Genomic DNA, 21,648 nt, shown 5'->3' on the forward strand with positions numbered 1-21,648 from the left:
TCTATCTACAGTCGGGGGCCCGCACAAAGTGGGCCCCGGGGCGGAGTCACCGCTCGGTCCGCCCTTACGCCGCCACTGATGCTATATATTTGATTTATCTCTTGTTCAATAGCATGAACGTAAAAGTTTTGTATATAAATAATGTTTAAACGTACAATGATAGTGGTTGTTTGCAAAAGAAGGAAATAACTTATATATTAAATCATTACTAGAGAATACACTTAAATCAAGAAATATACAAATGGATCTTAAAAGGACTTTCCTTTCATATTTCCTTAATGCTGGGGGGGGGGAACACTTGCGCGTAACTACATACTTTTGATATTGCAACATTGCAACCGGTGCTTCTACAAACCACGAATCGCTAGTGATAGATAGATAGTTATATATTGTACAATTTTGTATGCACTGTCTTAGGCCGCGCCTTTATTGCTTCCGAATGCGGATGCGAATTTCCCAGCACGTGTAAATAAATTGGAGTGCCTCGACTAGTTCCGACCTGCGAAATGCGAAAACCGACGAAAAGATGCGAATACGAACGATCCCAACATGCTGGGATAGTTCTTCCGAACTCGTGCCAACGGAGAGTAGTCTGGAGGGAAATTGAGCGCTACGTGAGAGAAGAAAGTTTGTTTCGCGTGAAAGCAGACGACGTTGCGTGGTGCGGAGATAAAAATAAAAATGGGAATATATATTGATGCTTTAATAAATTGTGTATTTGATAAAGTTCCATTGTGAACCAAGCTCATCCAGATTACCACAAAAGATAAATCGTGAACAAATTATGGACAGATGTAAGTCAAGAACTTGGTTTGGAAGGTAGACTATATATATCTATCTATCTATCTATCTATCTATCTATCTATCTATATATATATATATATATATATATATATATATATATATATATATATATATATATATATAATTTTCTTTGTTTTCTCTTTAAAATATGAAGATTTAATTAATACACAAACCGCAACTTTTTATTCAATTTATATTTCCTCTTCGTTTCTCAAATAATGATTTTACGAATACATGTAATTATTCACTAATATGTGTAAAACAGCAAAAATGGGTTTTTTTACTCCTGGAGAAAACTTTCTTAGAAAGTTGGTTGATTTTGCAATCTCTAATTTTATTTAAATAATTTATTTTCCACAGAAGCATAATAATAACAGGAGCGACATTCACTCCATTTTGCACACAAAGGAAATTTAATAATAATAATAATAATAATAATAATAATAATTATTATTATTATTATTATTATTATTATTATTATTATTATTATTATTATTATTATTATTATTATTATTATTATTATTATTATCATTTCTCTGAAAACTTTAAGATATGAATTTTAAAGCAAAAATATATCACATTGAAGGTTTGGAAGAAACATTGCAACTTGATTCGCATTCGCAGTCGCATTCGGATGCAATGAAGGCGCGGCCTTATACTGTTTGTAGACGATCCAAGGAAGTTTGAACAAGACTCTTGTTGAAGACCATTTAATACTATTTGATGAAAAAGACGTCAACACTGACGTCATTTTTTCCTTGAATTCAACAGTTTCGTTCAAGAGATTTCGTTTTGGTCCTCTTCTAAACAATCCAATTCAAGAGCATTCAATAGCCAATCAGCGCTCGAGTTGAGAGCAGGAAAATACTAAACAAGTATGATGGCATCCTGAGCCAGAGCTGCAGTTTAATAAATATCTTTTCGTTACTCTTTTCCATAATTATCTGATATTCCAAGTGTGCATTATAATAAACAAAAGCTAATATTTGCGCCGGAAGATATTGTTAGTATTTTTTGTTGATAATATTCACGATTTATATAGTTATAATGCATGCATGCCCATAACTTTTGTTAAATTTTGACGCAATGAGAAGTAGGCCTATAAGTATTAATTTGAGAATTTAAAATACCAGAATACCGGTTGTAGATTAAGAAAGAAGAGTCCATTAAATAACTGACTTTTCTTTATTTAATAAGACGTTTTGTACTGTTATTAATCTCTGATAATATCAAATAATTGCGTACAGAATGATAATGTGCTCGCAAACTGAAGTATCCTGGAAATGATTACATGTTATCCTATTGTAATCTAATTATGTTACCACGAAATCCACACGTAGTGTTTGAGAAGTTATTTCCTAAGGTAGAGGCTGATTTCACGCATGCAGATTTATTTTACCAGTGCTTTCCCGTAAGGTACAAATGTGCATCCTAACATATGCAACATAAAAGACTGTGCAAAAATAATAATAAATAAATAAAATCGAGATGCTATTTAACAGTGTCGCGGCACGAGCATTAAATGGTGTCCACGGGAGTGTACGTCCGTACGGAGCAGGCGCGTCATCGACGGAGGTGATAGTACAAGAGTAAGAATCATGTATAAATGAGAATAGTACAACAAACCCGTGACATCGTATTCACTCATTTGAACTGAACTATAGCTCTTGTAATGATTTGATACTGGTAACATTAAACTTCTATACATAAAATTCTGGTTTCCTACATTATAGGGTATACAGGCAAATTTCGACATTGGGAATTATTACGGTATCTCAGATAATTCTCCTTCATACACACTCACATATTTTAACAGTAAAATTACTATTCGTTTGACGGATTATTCTTAACCAGTACCAAAACAGGGACAGATTCGTGAAGAAAGTTTGATGCAGATATTGGCAGGAAGTCCTGTAGCTGAAACATATTATCATTGCTTCGTTTGGTTTTCTGTGATTTCAGCCTTTTCTTTAGTCTTCGTTGCCAAAGCATAAATAACATCAAAAGTCAGTCATTGCCTCGTGATACACACAATTTTAGGAAATAGTTCGATGTCTCTTTTTGAGTGTGCTTCTGTCACCAGCACGCCACTTGAAGAATCAGATTTTAAAAAAAAGCTCAGTATAGGGAACGATTTTATACCTGAGCAGCACTTTACTTTATTAACGCCAGCTAACCTAACTCGCATTTAATGCAAAAGCAACAAACTGCTGAGTGAAAATTCGATGGGATTGCTGCAAAATCAATTGACCTGTTTTCTAAATTATTTAATATAATCTATTAGATTCCAAATGCCTGCAAAAAGTTACGAAAAATATGCTAATATTATAGCTATTCATGCACAGATCTGAACTAAATCAGTATGCAGTTTCGCTTTTATTTGTTTTCATAGTTACAGTCTCTTGTTTTGGACTGCCATCTATTAACAAGAATATAAAACATTCAATGCCTCTATGCTCGTGTAAAAGTTGTTTCAAGTCCATTCGAGACTCGCCAAGTGTCTCAAACAATACTCGGATATAGTATACGAGAGTGCCTCATCATTTAGCGAGGACTTACGAAGTGCAGTCTTTTAAGGATTATTCATTGAGGATATAGGAACTTGAAAATGAGGTAAAAATGCGACTTTCATTTAATTACTGAGTAATATAAAATAAAATGTACGTCGGTTTGCGTTGCGTTTCGTTGTGTTTTATGGTATGCGAAGAATGTGCCCTTGTACGTAGTGTATGAGTATATGTGGGGGATTTGAAACACATATCGCATGTCACGTGCACGTGGATGCTTCTTACTACTTCTAAATGTAATAAAATCATTTTTATACGTAGTGCAACAGTAGGAAGTATCACCGCGCACAGATCATGAGGCACTGTTGTATACTATTACCCAATACTCCTTTGAACGTGTAAATTTGAGGTATTGAATGGCCTTGTTCAATTTCTTGGATCGTCTACAAGAAGCATTACAGTTGGTGTGTAAAATTGTGCAATTTGGAAAAAAGATGTGTGTAATTTCGTTTGTCTTGTCTGGCAACACTGGCATTGATTGGTAATCATGTTTACATACAGTGCAGTACATTCTGTAAATTTCCCACATTATTACAAATGTTTCAAAATTATTGCTGTATATATTCCTTTTCTCCATTTGGTATAATTTTTACGTAGCCCACTGTCTGAACTTCTTTTCCTACCTTCGTCTTTTCCAATGATTACTTAATGAAAATCTTTCTAAATTTTATTGCTTTACAAAAATTCCCACACATACATTTTTATTACGTGTGTAAACATATCAGTAATTGTCAAGAATCTTGGAAGGTTCAAGTCTTGCGTAGCTGAACAAGTGAACAAAAAGTAGTATAGTGTGTTTCAGGTACCTAGTCTCTAAACTGTGACAATGTAATCTTTCGTAACTGTGCTTTAGTTAGTTTTATTTCGCCGGATAAGTTTTAATATACGGATCCGCAGATAGTTAAAGGTAAATGTTTAGTAATGGGGAGTCAACGAAACAACGTTCTTTCTGGGGCTCTGACCTTTGCTTGATAATACTGTCCGAATAAAATGTTGGTTAAAAACGTAGCCACATAGCTAACCATTAGTCCAGAAAGTCATTGGTGTTTATAATTTCCCCATTTTATGTCGAAAACAAAATTCGATCAACCCCTGCGGGGCTTCTTCCTCCTCCTTACTACTACTACTACTACTACTTATACTATGGATCCATACAGTAATATTTCACAGTTTGACCTCATTTTGCCTGCAAATATATTAGGTAATACAAATTGTATGTAGGTACTTATTCTCTATGTGCAGTGTCCATGCCATGTATGGTAGTTGTGATCTATGTACACTCGGCTTCATTTTGCGTGAAGATATGAAATATCACACCATACATATTATGCCACATGTACCGGTACATTTTATTATTACTTTGGCGCCACTCCTTTACTGATATCATAAGTAGATTTGGCCTATGTTTAGCAGAAGGGGTCCAGCTATTTTCTCTAAAAAATGTTACAATTTTGGTAATTTCTGTTCACATTAGATTAGTTTAGGGTGGTTAGGTTAGTTTAGGTAATATTAGGTTAGGTTCGCTTAGTTTATGTTATATTAGTGTATGGGTACAGCATAATTTTCCAAAAAAATTATACAATTTCGCTTATTTCTACTAATATTAGGTTAGTTAAGTTAGCTTAGGTTAGATTTGGTTACGTTATGTTACGTCTAACTACTTGCATCATTCATTTCTTCAGTAAATTTTGTGTTTTTTACGTGCTTCTAGACCCCTTGTGCTAAACATACTCCGTAGATTTACCTATACATAGTTTTTACAACTCAAGTAATTTTAACCATGGAAGATACACAGTGTACGAAAAGTACGGTTTTCTAATATTTGATATGGTTCTACTTTCGTAGTTGATATAGTTTTGACGGATTATTAGTACCCAAAATATAATTAAATATAAACTAATTATTTGCTGAGCAAAACCATATGTTTTCATTAAAATGCAACACATATAACTATGCAAAATTCACTCCAATAGTTATTACGTAAACTAAAAACTGCTGTTAGTGAAAAAATACTTCTGTCAGCTTATTATGCTATCTTTCATTCTCTATTGGTATATTATTATGGGGTAATTCAACTAGTGCTCAAACCGTTTTTAAATGGCAAAAAAAGGCATTAAGAGTGTTAAAGGGACTACGTGATAATGACTCTTGCAGACCTCTCTTTAAAGAGATGCAAATCATGACAGTACCCTCAATGTATATCTATAGCTGTCTCATGTATATTAAAGAAAACTTCGAAAATATCAGTACCCGAAATAAAATTCATTGCTATAACACAAGATACAGAAACGACCTCGATACGCCATATTTCAGGTTAAATAAAACACAAAAGAGTTATAAATACATTGCGATGATGTATAATCTTCTACCTACAGAAATTCGTGGTATGTGTAATAGAAACTTTGAGAAACACTGTAAATCTTAGCTAATTGAAACAGCTGTGTATAGCGTTTTAGAATTTGAGAAAGAATTAAAATTAAAAAGTGACTAGTTATGTACTTGTATATATATTCAATGTATATACTTTGTACACTCTCTTGACATTGTCTATTGCAACAAATGTTTTTTAACGACAATAAAAATATTCTATTCTATTATCCTACTGGGTTCTGTAGACAAGACATTTTTTCCAATATAGGTACATAGGATGTAAAACATTTTTTGTGGAATGAGAATGCGAATATAAGTAAATACTGTCAAGGCACACCATGTTGAAATGTATTTTCAGTGATCGTGAAAGTACGTATGTCTAAGGGTGCTGTTCTATCATACTCGTTTGTGCGTATGCACCCGTCGTTGATGCGCCCGCTTGCTACAGACACATCCCTTCGGTATCATTAAGCACCCCCCCCCTGCTGTAATTCAGTTAGATAGCATTCGTGCTTTTTAGTGAGCACCTAGCAGGAGTTGGTTCGCGTTTTGTGCACTTTTTTTTTTCACACGCTGTCCTGAAATTAATTCGTAAGTAGTAATGGAGCTCCTCGTTTAGTGCATGCTGTGCTGGAAGAAAATACAAATCTCTAATCCAACCTGAATATGTAAGAAATGTCAAAATTTACTAAACGCGTCTCGAGTAATGCCATCCTACTGATATATAGTTCTTATGCTTTGGTTTAAGCTAAAATTCAATGAACTACCATGTAATTTCTATTTTTAAAAAAGGGTATCCTCATTCTGTCTTTAATTATTTGGTTGGTTTAGAAAGTGGTTTTGGCTGGTAAATAGTATCTGTATATTGTCTTTGTTGTCACGCCAGTTAAATCCATTCAGTTTGCTTCATTTTGTACTTGTAACAATAAATGCAGATTTTTGTCATTTTCCGATCGCATTTAGGACATTAGAAATACTTCTTTTTCTTAACTTTAAAATACACCATCCAGCTGCGCATCCATAAGTAGGGCCGGTGTAACCCTTATCCGGGTAACCGGAGCCTCCCAGGCACAGTAGCTTCATTTTTCTAAAATTTCTCAATAACCATACATATTTCGAAGACATAAAATACTGAATTCTTCTATTTTTCGTCGAAGTTAAAATCATGAACATAACGAGTTAGTAAAACTTTTTTTTTTTTTTAATTTGAAAATCTTTTCCTGACATAACCGGGGCCTAGGAGGCCCCGTATAACTTTAGTGAAATTCCTGTCAAATATTAGATCAAATTGTCACATAATTATATATTGAACACGTGACTATTGTAACCTTTAGTCGGAACAGTGTGCGGCAAAAGGCATTGAATTTTGAGTGTTCTGCACTTAAAATATATACTGGGCCTGACAGGCCCCGGTTGCCCGTTTACGTTACAAAAATGTCTGGACCGGATTTGCTATTCTACTTGGTCGGCTTACAAAAGCGTGACACGAAGTTTCGCTACTTGACAAAAATATAGTGATGATAAGCACAAACAAAACAAACCAAACATAATTCCAATAAAGGTATATCACCAAAATGTGCAGGGGTGGAACACTCAAAAAAGGCTTATGTTAGAAATAGCGATGCTAGATGATTTACGTGATGTAGATATTATATGCTTAACTGAACACTGGCACAAGGTAAATGAAATAGAGTACCTACATGTAGAAGGTTTCAAATTACTAGCAAATTCATGTAGATGTCACATGAACAGAGGGGGGTCGTGCATATTGGTTAAAGCAGGCTTGGATGCAAACAAGAATACGAAATTTGAAAATTTTAATGTAGATAAACATTTTGAAAGTAGCATAGTAGAATTATTGCAATTAAATTTAGCTATAGTATGTGTATATAGAACACCTGACGGTAACTTAGACTTATTCACAAACAAACTGGAAACAATTGTTAGATATTACCAAGAAAGAAGAAAAAACGTAGCAGTAATAGGGGATATAAATGTTGATTTTTTGAAAACTGAAAAGATTGATTTTAAATTTAATGCTATGTTAGAAACATATGGCTTAAAAGCAATCGTACGAACACCTACTAGAATAACCGAAAATAGCAAAACAGCAATAGATCAACTTCTGATAAATGACTTAATATTAAATAGTCATGCTAGGGTAGTAAACACTGGGTTTTCTGACCATCTCGGTCAACTCTTCACTATTAATGTACCAATAAATAAAAGTACGTCTTTAAAACGGGAACAAGAAAAAATACACGCATATAGGCGGAATTTCAATACAAATAATATTATGCACTTTAAAATGCTAATTAAAGATGAAAATTGGGAAGAAGTATTTTTGCACAATGACGTAAATGAAGCCTGGAACGTTTTTCTTGATAACTTTAGTTACTATTTCAATGTAGCTTTTCCCAAAAAGAGTGTTACTTTACGAACAAAAGCTTCCAAACAATGGTGTACTCAGGGTATTAAAATTTCCAGTCAAAAAATGAAAACACTAAACTTGTTAAGGAAGGAAGGAAATACTACTGAAGCATTCGAAAAATATTACAAGAAATATAAATATATATATAAACGTGTAATTATAGCAGCAAAACAAATGCATAACGAAACTATAGTACAGCATTCGTCTAATAAGACCAAAGCGTTGTGGTCATTAGTAAATAACGAACTAAAAATAAATGAAACAAGAGAAAATATTACTGAAATAAAACGCAATGATGAAGTAATTCATGACCCACAAATGATTTCAGACACATTCAATTCTTATTACACAAATTTAAGTAGAATATATGACAAACACAAAAATAGCAACCAATTTGGGAAAGTTAACATAAGAAATAATCTAAATTCAATGTATATATATCCTGTAAATGTGACCGACGTAATAAAAATTATCAATCAAATGAAAAATAAATGGTCAGCAGGCATTGATGAAGTACCTCCTGCGCTTATCAAAAAAGTTGTAAACAGTTCTCTAGCTGAAGCTTTATGCTATTTAATAAACCTTTCTTTCCAAACAGGAGTATTTCCTGATAAATTAAAAGTTACCAAAGTCAAACCAATTTATAAAAAGGGAGATAAAATGGATATCAGTAACTATAGACCAATTTCTCTTATTACAACATTTGCGAAAATATTAGAATTAGCAATGAACAAACAGGTTACACTGTATTTACAAAGTACTGGAACAATTTCAAAATATCAACATGGATTTATTCAAGGAAAATCAACGGAAACCGCTATTTATCAATATCTGAATTACGTAAGCGAACTACTAGATAAAAGAAATAAGTGCATAGGATTGTTTTTAGACCTTACAAAAGCATTTGACTTAGTGCCTCATAGAGAACTTTTATATAAAATAGAGAAATGTGGAATAAGAGGAGTAATAAGAAACTGGTTTCGTTCATATTTGACAGATAGAATGCAGGTGGTAGAAATAACTAGAGTAGATGGGAGAAATTCAAAATTAACTACTTTCACATCTACAATGAATAAAATAAAATGCGGCGTACCACAAGGATCAATTCTTGGGCCATTACTGTTTTTGATATATATAAACGATCTCCCGAATAAATTAAACTTTGCTAAAGCCACATTATTCGCGGATGACACAAGTGTAGCAATAACAGGCGAAAACCAGCAACGATTAAATACTAACATAGAAAACACCGTAAAACAGCTAACAAACTGGTTTGATCATAATAAGTTAATAGTAAATTCAGAAAAAAACCTTGTCAGTAAGTTTTAAATTAACAAACAACAATCTAGATAAAGGAAGTATAAAAATAGGAGAAAACGAAATAAAAGAAGTTAGTTTTGTAAAATTTTTAGGTGTACATATATCAGCAGATTTAAAATGGGATTATCATATAGAAAAAATTGCGAATAGGTTAAGAAAAATGTGTTTTGCCGTACAAACCATCAAAAATACTATAAACCGAAATACAGCAAAAATATTATATTACTGCTCATTTGAATCTATATTAAGATATGGATTAATATTTTGGGGAAATACTTTAAAAAGTAGAGATATTTTTGTTCTTCAAAAAAGAGTTGTACGAATCCTAGCTGGTGTAGGACCCCGAGAGTCCTGTAGGAAATATTTTAAAGAACTAGCTATACTACCTTTACCATGTTTGTATATATATTGCTTAATAGAATTTGTAAGATCCAACATAAATGAGTACATAACAAACGGTGACATGCATGGATACAACACAAGAAATAAGACTAATTTTCATCCACCAAACCATAGAACAGCAATGTATGAAAAGGGAGTAAAATATGCTGGTATTATGCTATACAATAAGTTACCAAACAAATTAAAGGTAATCAAGTCTAATGTTACATTCAAAAGAAAATTAAAAGAATACCTATTGTCACATTGCTTCTATACAATAGATGAATATAATCAATTAAATAGTCACAATGTAAATAGTAGTAGCAAAGTAACAAGATAGGTTCATTTATGTATAAGGTATGCTGTAGTATTTGTATAATGATATTTCAAATTACTGTAATGTATAAAAGTATGAATTATGTTTAACAAATGTGTCTAATATATATGTACTGCATCAATTAACCATGACGAATCCCATGTACTATCGGAAAATTATTTCCAAGTTTGTACAGAATGGAGGATAAATAAAATGAAATGAAATGAATGAAATGAAATATACTGGTACATTCTAGACTAGTCTGAACAGTAAGTGACAATAGGCATTGATTTTGTGTATTCTGCACTTAAAATATATCCTGGGCCTCACAGGCCCCGGTTGTCCGTTTACGTTACAAAAATGTCTTGCCCGGATAAGGGTTAAAAGGGTATAGTACAATAGGGAGGAATAACGAGAAGCAGGGTAGGGGTAGGAACGGGTTAGCTTAAGGTTACAGAAGTTCTGAAGCATTTTCGGAAAATTAATAGATTATTATTTTTCGTTTCTGAGGGAGCATAGCAGTTGGAACGGACATTGTAAAGTTTCCCCTCTTTTTTTAGAAAAAGAAGAAATGAGTATTAAGTATATTTTAATATGCTTACAGTTAAATAATAGGCAGTGGCTGTCATATAGTTGCATTCAGTGTTTTATAATTATTAGTGACGTCTCTGGGCATGAGCGAGTAGCGGAATCGGAATCAAGTGGATGTGTTCGCAAAAGAAGTAAGATGGAAGAAGTATGTATCTTGAATTGTTCAAGATTAACTACAAATATATACGCTGTACAGTTGACATTGTTGAGGCATTGGAAGGGATCGTAGTCACACTTAATAATAGTGCAATGAAATATGCCGTTACACGTTTCAGCGATTTAGCATGTAGACTGACGGCTAATGATGGGAAATTATTTAAAAAAAAAAAATATTCAAATTTACAATAGCGGTTCATGTGTAAATTATTTTTTTTATTTTTTATTATTATTTTTTTTATTTTTATTTATTTATTTATTTATTTATTTATTTTTTACAGAAAATCTATTCTTAGTTTCTTCAGAAATCGAAGCGTCTCTCGGTTCAGCTTCACTTTAGAAGGTCATAATCAGTGTGTCGATCTGGTTTATCGGATGGCTAATTTGTATTCGACAGCATGAAGAACTGGTAAGTGGCCAACAGTTGTTCTTCCACTTCGTCAACTCCTTCTAATGAACTCATTCGTAGTATGTCCCAATGCTTCACCTATACATTTAAAATTTCGAAAGCACGTCGTGCGTGAATTGATAACGCTGTGGAAGAGAGGGTGTCCGCTTGCAAATTTGCCTCAGTACGTGGATCCATATCCAGGAGCATCTCGGAACACCTTCCAACTAAATTCGACACCCGTATACTCTATCTAGTTTGTGCGGGTATCAATGTTCGTAAAAATCCCTGGGTTTTTGTACTGGCTGCCATGTCCCACTCTGCATCCCAGGCTACTATTGACGGTTCCACAGCCCCAGTAGTGATAGTACATACATTTTGCTATAATTCTCGTTCTGAACTTTTATCCTGCTTTTTATTGCAGCAATGGCTATCATCTTTTTTTTTTTTTTTTTTTTTTCTCACATGTATGTTACCTACACACCAGCATCAATTTCTCAGCGTAGTGTGAGTGCTAGGGTGACCAGGGTTCTCTAAATTCTAATGTTTTCGAACTTTTGTTGCTACTACTACGAATGGGGTGGGACTTGCTGGAATCTGTTCCATATACTTTCCACCGATGTATCAATCATGACTGACCATTAGTGGGGTCTGCAGCAATCCTCCATAATGATACAGGGAGTAATTTTGTAAGAAATTCGTTTTAAAATTTATTACATTTGATATTCCAGCAGTGGATACCATTTTTTAATATTATTGTCTCAAGAGCGTGGCCTAAAATTTAGCATCATTTTGTCAGTGTAAGGTAACTGAAGGGGTTGCCAGCCTTCGTAATTCTATTTTTATTTTTTAGGAATTTTTGTCTCTTCTTCCTCTACGAATACAGTTCAAATTGTACAAACATTACCTCCTTGGAATCTCTGTTCCAAAGCTTTGCAACAACGTATCAATAATGATTGATAACAATGGTATACAAAAATAAATAAAATAATGTTTCTGTCACAAGAACTAACCAAACTGTTTCTGGGTAATAATTTGGCCCTGAATCCAGGTCGAAGAGCATAATTTCACCATGGGAACAGTGAACGGCATATGTCGTGAAAGTTTTGCCCAGCTTGTCCGGAGTGTAACACATGTCAAGCAGCACATATGCAGGGGGGGGGGGACTTTTCTTGTCTTGGTCGCCAACCTTACACACGAAATAAAGTTCATGTCACTTCTTTACGAACAGGGTCAGTTGTCCTTTTTGCGACTTCAGAGTCACCTCTCCACATATATCACAAAAAGAATTTGCACTATTGACACAGGTACGAGGCATTTTCTTCTGAACGGCCACAACATTCAAATTTCACTAACCTAAAACAACATGCAACTACTTCCCACGCTATCAGAACTTACAATGCTGCGACACACGTGGCAAAATCACAATGCTATTCTATGTGATTAAACGTGACTCATGGGCAACGTGGCCAAATGTCACTCATTTCCTGGAATGTTTCTTGACGTCAGTGGCATGCATCGGAAATCCTTGCACTTTTCTTGACTATATTTCACTTTCGCTTAACTTTATTTCAATCAATAAACATGCCGTTACTTAATTCAGCTATGGTAGAATAAACCGTATGCAGCATTTTTATCGCCTTTGAAGGATTTCAATAAGTTGGGGGTATCATATCACAGAGCCCGATGGACAAAAGCTGATTTCATTTTCGAATTTAGCACCTTCGACCTAGCTTAGAAGACTGTCGGATTCCTTGAGACAAGAACATTCTTGACCAATGTAAAGTAAGTAGTCTTCAGGCTCCTTAAAGTGAGTCTACAATTTCGTTGATATTCCATTGGAGCGTAGAAAAGTTAATGAAATATGACGAGCATTTCTAAAATGTTTTTGAAATGCTTTTAGTTGAAATGAGTGGAGTGAAAATTTTCTTTTATTCCATTTTTTCAAATATATTCCACTCTAAGTTCCTTTTATACAACTTTTCTACTCATTTTGCAGAATGTATTCTTTTTGTCACTTAGGTATTATTTGTAAGTAATACATATACAGTAATACATATACATATACAGAGCATATATTTGATATTTCATACTCAAAAACGATATTTAGCTAAATCTTTCCCAATAATAATAAGTTTTTTGAACTATGCTGCTTGTTTATAGTGAGCAATATCGAGTTTTTTTTTTTTTTTTTTTTTGTACTCAAGACAACGCCACCTGTTTACAGATGGCGTTAATCAATAGCCATCTTTAACATTTTACAACATCACTAGAATAGCAGTAAAATAGGAAACTGTATTCCTCATTGCATATTAAACAGTGTTTTCTCTTGTGATACGTGTTCTCATGACTAACAAGCAACGTAAAGAACAAGGCAGGATCAGATCCGACTCAAACTTCGCCCAGAGGACACACAATAAAAAACGAAGAAAAAATGTCAAATTTTAGCTGCCCATATCCAGAAACACCGGAGATATGCTCCGCAACATAACGCACCACGCGACAATATGATATAAGGTGAACGTCGCAAGATACCCATTTATGTCGAAAACGGAAAAGATGGCAACACCAAAATGGAATCAAGATATTTGATATGCTATAACACTGACTTGGCAGCCATCTTGAATACCGCGATCTTAAATATAGCGTAAGGTATTGAAATGAAAAGCGGGATGTGTGGTATATCAATGTAAGGTAAAATACACGTTTGTTTTGCCCGAGTCTTTACACTTCATCCCGTCCACACCATTATACATATGTTTTTCGCGGTTACATCATTGGTTTTCTTTTGCATTTTACCTTACATTGATATATCATACATCCAGCTTCCCATTTCAATACCTTACGCTATATCCAAGATCACGGTATTCAAGATGGCTGCCGAGTCAGTGTTATAGCATATCAAATATCTTAATATCATTTTGGTGCTTCCCATCCTTTTCGTTTTCGACATAAATGGGTATCTTGCGACGTTTACCTTATATCATATTGTCGCGTGGTGCGTTATGTTGCGGAGCATATCTCCGTTGTTTCTGGATATAGGCAGCTAAAATTTGGCATTTTTTCTTCTTTTTTATTATGTGTCCTCTGGGCGAAGTTTGAGTCGGATCTGATCCTGGCTTGTTCTGTACGTTGATTGTAAGCGACAGAGTTATGAAAAAAGTAATGGTTGATTTTACTAAGTATTTTAACCGAAATTATAATCATTTTACTTTCTTCTATTTCCAGATTTTCATCGAAAACCGTTTCTTACTTTGCTAGAATGTACCACTTCACAATGAGTTACTAATTGGAAAACAAAAACTGTTGACATACTTTAAACTACTCGGACTGTATTCTTCCTCTACATTAACGAATATTATAATTATTTATAACCGTTTTAGTCAGAATGAAAGATGAACATAAAATGAAGTACGATAGGGATAATGTTAAATCTGAAATTACCTTGAAAGATGAAGATCAAGTTCTTTCTACTGAATATCCACTGAAAGTTAAAGATGAAATATGCATAGAAATCAAGTTCCCGAAGTTGAGAGAATCCACTGAAGAGAACCTAACAATATTTGAAACCATAAAGTATACTACCACTCTCGACTCATCATATGATTTCAAACCAAATATTGAAATAAAAAATAATGCGACATATTCGTCCGAGATCGATTCTGAATTGATAGAAAGATCTAGCTTAACTACGAAATCATCCGGATCATTTTCAAATAAGGAAACGAAGGAAACAGATCTAGTTATCAATAATCGTGAAACTGAAAGGTAAGATTTCGATTTTGTCCTAAATTTGGTATAGAATGAGTAATCACTTAGTTTTCTTTCTTTCTTTCTTTCTCTCTCTCTCTCTCTCCCCCTATATATATATTGTTAGTGTAAGGTACATGTAAAATATATTATCACTTAGTTTTTATGGACATTTTAACCCTAGAGAGACTTACCAAAATCACACAAGTCAAAGTAAATGAGTAAATGTGCATTCAGATAGTTTCAATTATACCAGCATTTTGAGCATTTTGTTTGGATATCATTACCAGTATTCAAAGTAACAGCTGCGTTTCTCTTTATTTCTGTAATTATTCTCAGGTCTGAGTCTGTTGTTCCGTATATATAGTATGTTCGTTCTCTGTTCTGTCAGTTCGTATTAGTTGTATTTTTTGCTTCTCGTGGTATGTAGCTTGGTCCAGCAACTTCTCAAAGCATGAAATACTCCAAGGGTCCCAACGAATGCTCGAAATTTTACATACAACATATTTCGTAATATTTTATAGACATATTTAGAAATCGCAAGCTTCTGTTAGTCGTAGCTTTTTTATCATAGGATAGTTTGCAGCACAGATTTGATAACATTTCCTGTTTCCTTACGTGCAACTAATGCCTATAAATCTCACACTAGAACACACCAACATTTTGCCATATACTTACCGATCCTCATTTCATAATTACTGAGAATGAAGAAAAGCATTACATTGTTTCATAGAAGATAGTGTAGGTTTTCTTTCGCTTGCGACAACGGGATAAGATTGTCTACTTTGGGATCTTGCTTGCATTGCTATCAGAGTAAGAATTTCATTGAATGGCGCTAAACGATGAATTGACCTTATAATGATGAAAGTGATGTATGAGACGAGGAATAGAGACGAACTTCAAAAATCATGTTAATGAATGTGTAATGTAATTTATGATAACTAGTAATAGTCGAAGTTAATTAGGCTAATGTTTACGCCTCGCTGGCGTAATCTATGGTCTGATGAGCATGTCCCATTTATCTAATTGCTCTACTGCAGCAGGAAATTATTGCTCTGCTACTTACGTTTCGGTATTGAATATGAATAATTTGTAAAGTCATTTGCAAAATGAGAAATCAAACCAATTTTGTATTTTTGTTCAATAAATGTTTGCGTGTTGCGTCTTGCCAAAGTACCTCTGATAATCTTAGTGTATCAAAATATTATATTGTTATCTTACGCCAGCATCTATGTGGGTATTTTCGCACTTCGAGAACAAAAAATTTCAGTCTGCATACATCTTGTGAGAGGCCTTCATTTGTCCGCATTTCGTAAGCTCAAGTGTATTGTAAATTAAATTTCAGACGTCCCACATGTAAAAGTATTTGGCTATATGTATTTAAAGAACGATTTCTTTCAAAAGGTCAGTTCTATTTAAAAACATTAATAGGCGAACTCCATGTGATGCTGTGTGAATACTCTTGTAAAATTCTTTTAAACATATTTCGTGGCTAAGTGGGTAGCATATGCGCTTTTTGGCGTGAGAGATCCGGGTTCGATTCCCAGCGGGGCTCATGTGGTTCGGATTCCACGTTAATGAGTAATCCAGTCTCATAGGGCATACCTGCTGAAAGGGACGTTAAACTGAAAATCAACTCAACTCCTTTCAACGTGTTCCAATATATTTTTCATAGTGTTTTTAGACACCTTGAAAGTGAATGTTAAAACCTACTATTTTTGAGTCGCAAATTAATATTTATATCAGGTGTTATCCAAAAAGAATTGTGCCCCGTTTTAGCACTTCAGAATGTGGTAATCCAAAGATAGTATAATAAACGAATGCATATACTTTATCTATATAATGAAAACACATATAGCTTAGAATATGCAACATGTAAAGTCGTAACCCTGAGAACGCATATTCAGCGCCTGGCCTTTTCTTTAGCGATGTGTTTATTGACAGTCTGTGGTACAATCCGCGGCAAAAAAACCTGCAACATGAGGATGTAAGTTTATTGTGAAACTACGCCTAACAGCACAGGGAATGAACATAACATCTAAGTGGAACGAATCACGCCAGGATAAACCTCTCTGCCTCCTCCCGTGCACACTTATTTTGGAGCAAAAAACTTCGTCATTTCACAATAAACTTATATGCTCATGTTGCAGGTTTTTTGCCGCGGATTGTACATCACAGAGTTGGAAAGAGCGTAATTTGTTTCGGTAAACTTGTATGTTTCTCAGGTTCAAAGGCTAATAGTTTTTGTTGTAGTTATTTGGCCCAAGTATAACTAAAGTCTCACGGGTTAAGCCTGTCGCAATGAACAATACCCAAGATAATCGACAAAACTCATAGCAGAACATTTCCGAAGAGTAATAACAGAAGGAAGAAGAGTCTAAATAACAGAAATCTTCCAATGGCCAAGAAGATTTTCACCAAGAAATTTTGGGCGAATGCGACAACAGTGATTATGGATCAAAATCGATACGTGGAACATTCTATTGCAAAAATATGAGTCCGACACGAGTTCCGTACTCAGCAATTTCTGAAATTCTTACCAACGCTAACAACGCTTTGGTGCAAGAATATATTGCCGAAACTAAAGAAAGTGAATCGCCAGCAAATGGAAACGCATTATGGTCCGGTGAGGTCTATGTCACATCATTTTCAACAAACTCTGATTATGTATAACATACCACTAACGAAACTATGTACTATTTTCTCCCTACCGTTAAACATGGCTTAGCTCTATGGTGCTGTATCCCATAAAATCCCTGTATTCCGTGTGTATACTGCGAGTGATTTTTCTGAAGGTGACCGTGTGCTCATTTCTAGTAGAGGTCGCAATTACCCAGCATACTGCAATTCGTACTGCTGGAGCTGCTAAGGCGATTTTTTTTTTTTATTTGTTTCAGAATATATTACAAAATCCCTCCTCAACAACAAATATCTAAGTCTTCATCATTACAGAAGATGTATGGTTAATGCTGCTATTAAAATTCCGGACCAAATATTCTCCATCCGTGCTGATGGAACAGTTTCATTGAATCCTTTCTGCTGAGAAATGGCATACTACTCCTTTAGAAAATATAAATGACCTATATGCCTCCATTTTATGAAAAAACAAATCTGATGTGTAGGATAACTGTGGTATCACACCATATTAATGAAGCTAGTTGCATATCCTTTATGTGTTTTCATTGTTTTGATTACTATATGAATACTAATTAATATAACGAAAATTAGCTACGTCTATAATATTCTCTCAACTTCCTGGATTTAAGGCAATGTAAAAGTATGAATCTCGCTCTTCGGTTAGCAAATATGTGCCATGCCGAATATTATTCGAAATTTTCTTCCAGGAATAATACTATTTGATATAAATGTCTATCTACTAATATCAGTATAATTAATTACTTTGATACTCTTTTAAATTGTTACATTTTAACAATGTCGATGGCATGACGTTGATTCTTGATCTCGCTTATACAATTTTGTAAGAGATGAGAAAACCAAAATTTATTTTCAAGAACGAACGGAAAGCTATTCTTCCATTATTGATTACTCCTGTGTGCCAGAACAACGTGTTTCCTGATATATCGTAATTGTTTACTCATTTTTTCCATTGTTTCTTCATTACGCATCTTGAATACATTATAACTAAGTTTGTCTTCCAAATTCGATGGCTTAAGTTCGGATTTAAAGTTGTTTTCAATTACCTGTTACGCAGTTTAGTGCGGAAGATAAACTTACGCATAATTGGAACATATTATGTTAGTTGCACATGAAAGTTGTCTCTTCTTCCCGACCTTACTATTTCTCAGAGACTGCCATGACATTTTATGTTGCGTTTAGTGGCGATGTGTTTTAGTATAAAATATTTCTGTTCCTTTAATATTTGTTTTTTTCATATTATACATATGCTTTTCTGCCTTCTTACCAATACGTAATATTTTAATATCTTTGAGCTAATGCAAATTTGTTTACAGTTTCTTTTGCTTTGTTAATGAAATCGCTCTTTTAGTACACTTCGGAACAAGTTCGTCTTTACATTATTAGGGTGTTTAGTTTTACGTCCCACGGTTATGCCGGTTAGGCTAAAGGAGTTTATATTATTAGGATGTGGTTAGTAATCTCTCTAATTCTCCGCGAGATGCTGTCTTGATTTATTTGCTTCATGGTTGCACTTGCTGTCTTTCTCATTATTCTTTATCGTAACAGTTTTTCCTTCTTGCTCTTATTCAATATACAAATTCTTTTGCTTGAAATGTGATGAATAACCATCACTTTCTTTTTCTTCCTTCCTACATTTGCAGGCATCGCCATTATCCTATCACACTCATTTATTCTTTCTTTGTGCCCTGGGTTACAGATCAAAACTTCTAACAGTGGAGCATTAGTATTTGACTCCAATCCAATTGTCAGGTTAGATTTTACATGTTTGTGCACTTGCAAAAGAAAAAGAAGCCCTTTGCGGTTGGTTCATATAAGTTATGTTACATTACACAATACCATACAATTTTATGAAATGCTTACGCTGTGCACGTAGTTACTACATAGTCAGCGTTACATTTAAGTGTGTGAAAAGTTTTGATGATACGTAGGAATTAGAATGTTACCAACTCTTCTTCCATTTATACATTAGTCTTGTTTATACTCTTGGCAACTAAAATCCTAATTTTCAATTCCTTTACCACACATATAATAGTCTTAGACATCAATGTTTGTGCTGTTTTGTCTTTGAAATGTTAAATACCTATTTAAGTGCTTCTCTAGACTAGCTCCAATTTCCATTTTTATGAAACTTTCTGATATTCATTATATTTATGATCGTGCTTTGTTCTAGGGCTATCAATCCGTTATTGCTTTCGTAAGAATATATTTTGGAGCTTCTTTTCTTTTAAACTAGTGTATTCTTCCAAAATTGCTTTCTTTTTTTAGAAAATAACACCCATTTTTCCCATTTTCAATTAAGATCCAAACATACAAATTTAACTCTTTTCAATGTGTCACACAACGATAAAGAATTTTCCCGGCGTATCTCACCTAAATTATCATACTGAGATATGTAATACCTATTTTTTGTTTTCGTATAATGCACCGTTATTCTTCATTTTGTTCACATTACTGCATTTGTCTTGGATATTTGGTGACATCCAAATAAAACTTGCCTGCAGTTAATTATTATTCAGTTTGGTTAGTTTATGCTTGATCCGTTTAGAAATTTCATTTACTAAGCATGAAATGCGGTCTTCCTCATTTATTATTTTGGCTTGATATTGCCTTTTTTAAAGAAAACTCACGAAAGAACAACAGATACAGTAGTATATTTTAATGTCACACGCTCAGATAGTATATTTTCATGATAAAAATGCTGTTTCAAACCGCCTCCAAATGCTACTCTGTCCTTGGTAACAGAAAAATTTTTGCTATCGTCATGAGTACTACGAATGCTAATAAATGCTAAGAATACCAAGAGTAATTTAACACGAAAAGAAAACAAAAAAGGGGAATAGGATATCTCACGGTTTAAATGAGCCTTTAAGATTGTTAAAAAAACAAGTACTGAAATGGAAGCTGATTTAGTTAAAACTAACCACACATAATTACTTGGAAGCTATATATCCGTAGAATTATGTAGCATGGCAGGTAAAATCCAGTTATTCTTTTATTTGTTTAGATTCATTCACTTACACACATCAGTTCTGTTTCTGATATTCACGCACTCTGTCCATTTGATGTAGTAAACGCCTGCAACATACTGACAGCTAACATTTTCTCTGTTAATGTCACTAACCATTTTCTATTAGAGTACTTCAGTAAGAACTCGAGGACAAACTCATGAATATTTTATAACGTTGCATGAGATCGCAATGAGACGTTTTTCATGTCATATTTTTCCTAAATATATGGAAATTTGCACTAACAAGAGGTTATAGTCGAAGGCATCAGAGTCATAAATAGTAGATGTTACAGCTGAGAGAAGTCAATGTATTGAGAAGCTTCCCTATACGAGTTACTCGTCTGCTATGAAGTAAATTCATTTAGTTAAGAGATGTTAGTAATTGGTTCATTTAGTTACAGATCTTAGAAATATAGTTAGTTAATTAAGTAATAGTGAGTTAATTAAGAAGCAAATACGTCATTCTTTCATCCAAATATTTTATTCTAACGTTATATGCACAAATAATCGTAAAAAGTGAAACGAAATATTTAACTTTGTATATTTTCGCCATTTAGGTAAAAGACGCGAATTATAAATAAAAGTGAGTAATAAAGTAATTGCTGCGATATGAGACAGGAGGAGGAAATATATACTTCAATAAAAGAAGCTACGGAAATATTAACCTCAAGTACAAACGATACGGTGTTGTACTAATAATCTTAAAGCGTCTTTGGTTGTATTTCTATTTCTATTTCTATGAACTCTATTTCCCTTTCAAGGGTAATTCACCCACAAAATACGATAATATGTGACCATTAGACAATCATAAAATATATTTTAGTCGTGAATATCGTTCATGATGTCTGCAAATTTTACTTCACATGCTTCCTGAGTTATTAGTAATTTATTAAGTGTTACGTTGACTAG

The 21,648-nt window shown here is 33.8% G+C and overlaps 1 protein-coding gene across 8 annotated transcripts in view; it reads left to right on the plus strand.

Annotated features, from left to right (window-relative positions):
* The first annotated feature begins 774 nt into the window (after window positions 1–774).
* The window catches only part of LOC145693646 (uncharacterized), a 41,179-nt gene continuing 20,305 nt past the window's right edge, over window positions 775–21,648 (plus strand). Inside the window, exons 1-3 of one of the 8 annotated variants that reach the window (XM_081769848.1) lie at window positions 775–794; window positions 11,218–11,345; window positions 14,553–15,092. In XM_081769848.1, the coding sequence (XP_081625974.1) occupies window positions 14,713–15,092 (380 nt within the window). In that variant the 5' untranslated portion in view covers window positions 775–794; window positions 11,218–11,345; window positions 14,553–14,712. Of the gene's footprint in view, window positions 795–3,259; window positions 3,418–3,661; window positions 3,776–3,845; window positions 4,279–4,305; window positions 4,573–4,691; window positions 4,714–11,217; window positions 11,346–14,552; window positions 15,093–21,648 lie in introns of those variants that run through there. The other 7 variants (XM_081769841.1, XM_081769846.1, XM_081769843.1 and 4 more) reach the window with 7 other exon arrangements.

Source organism: Thermobia domestica, chromosome 8, assembly GCF_964235325.1.
Source record: "Thermobia domestica chromosome 8, izTheDome1.hap1.1, whole genome shotgun sequence".
In the NCBI taxonomy this organism is placed as follows: Eukaryota; Metazoa; Arthropoda; class Insecta; order Zygentoma; family Lepismatidae; genus Thermobia; species Thermobia domestica.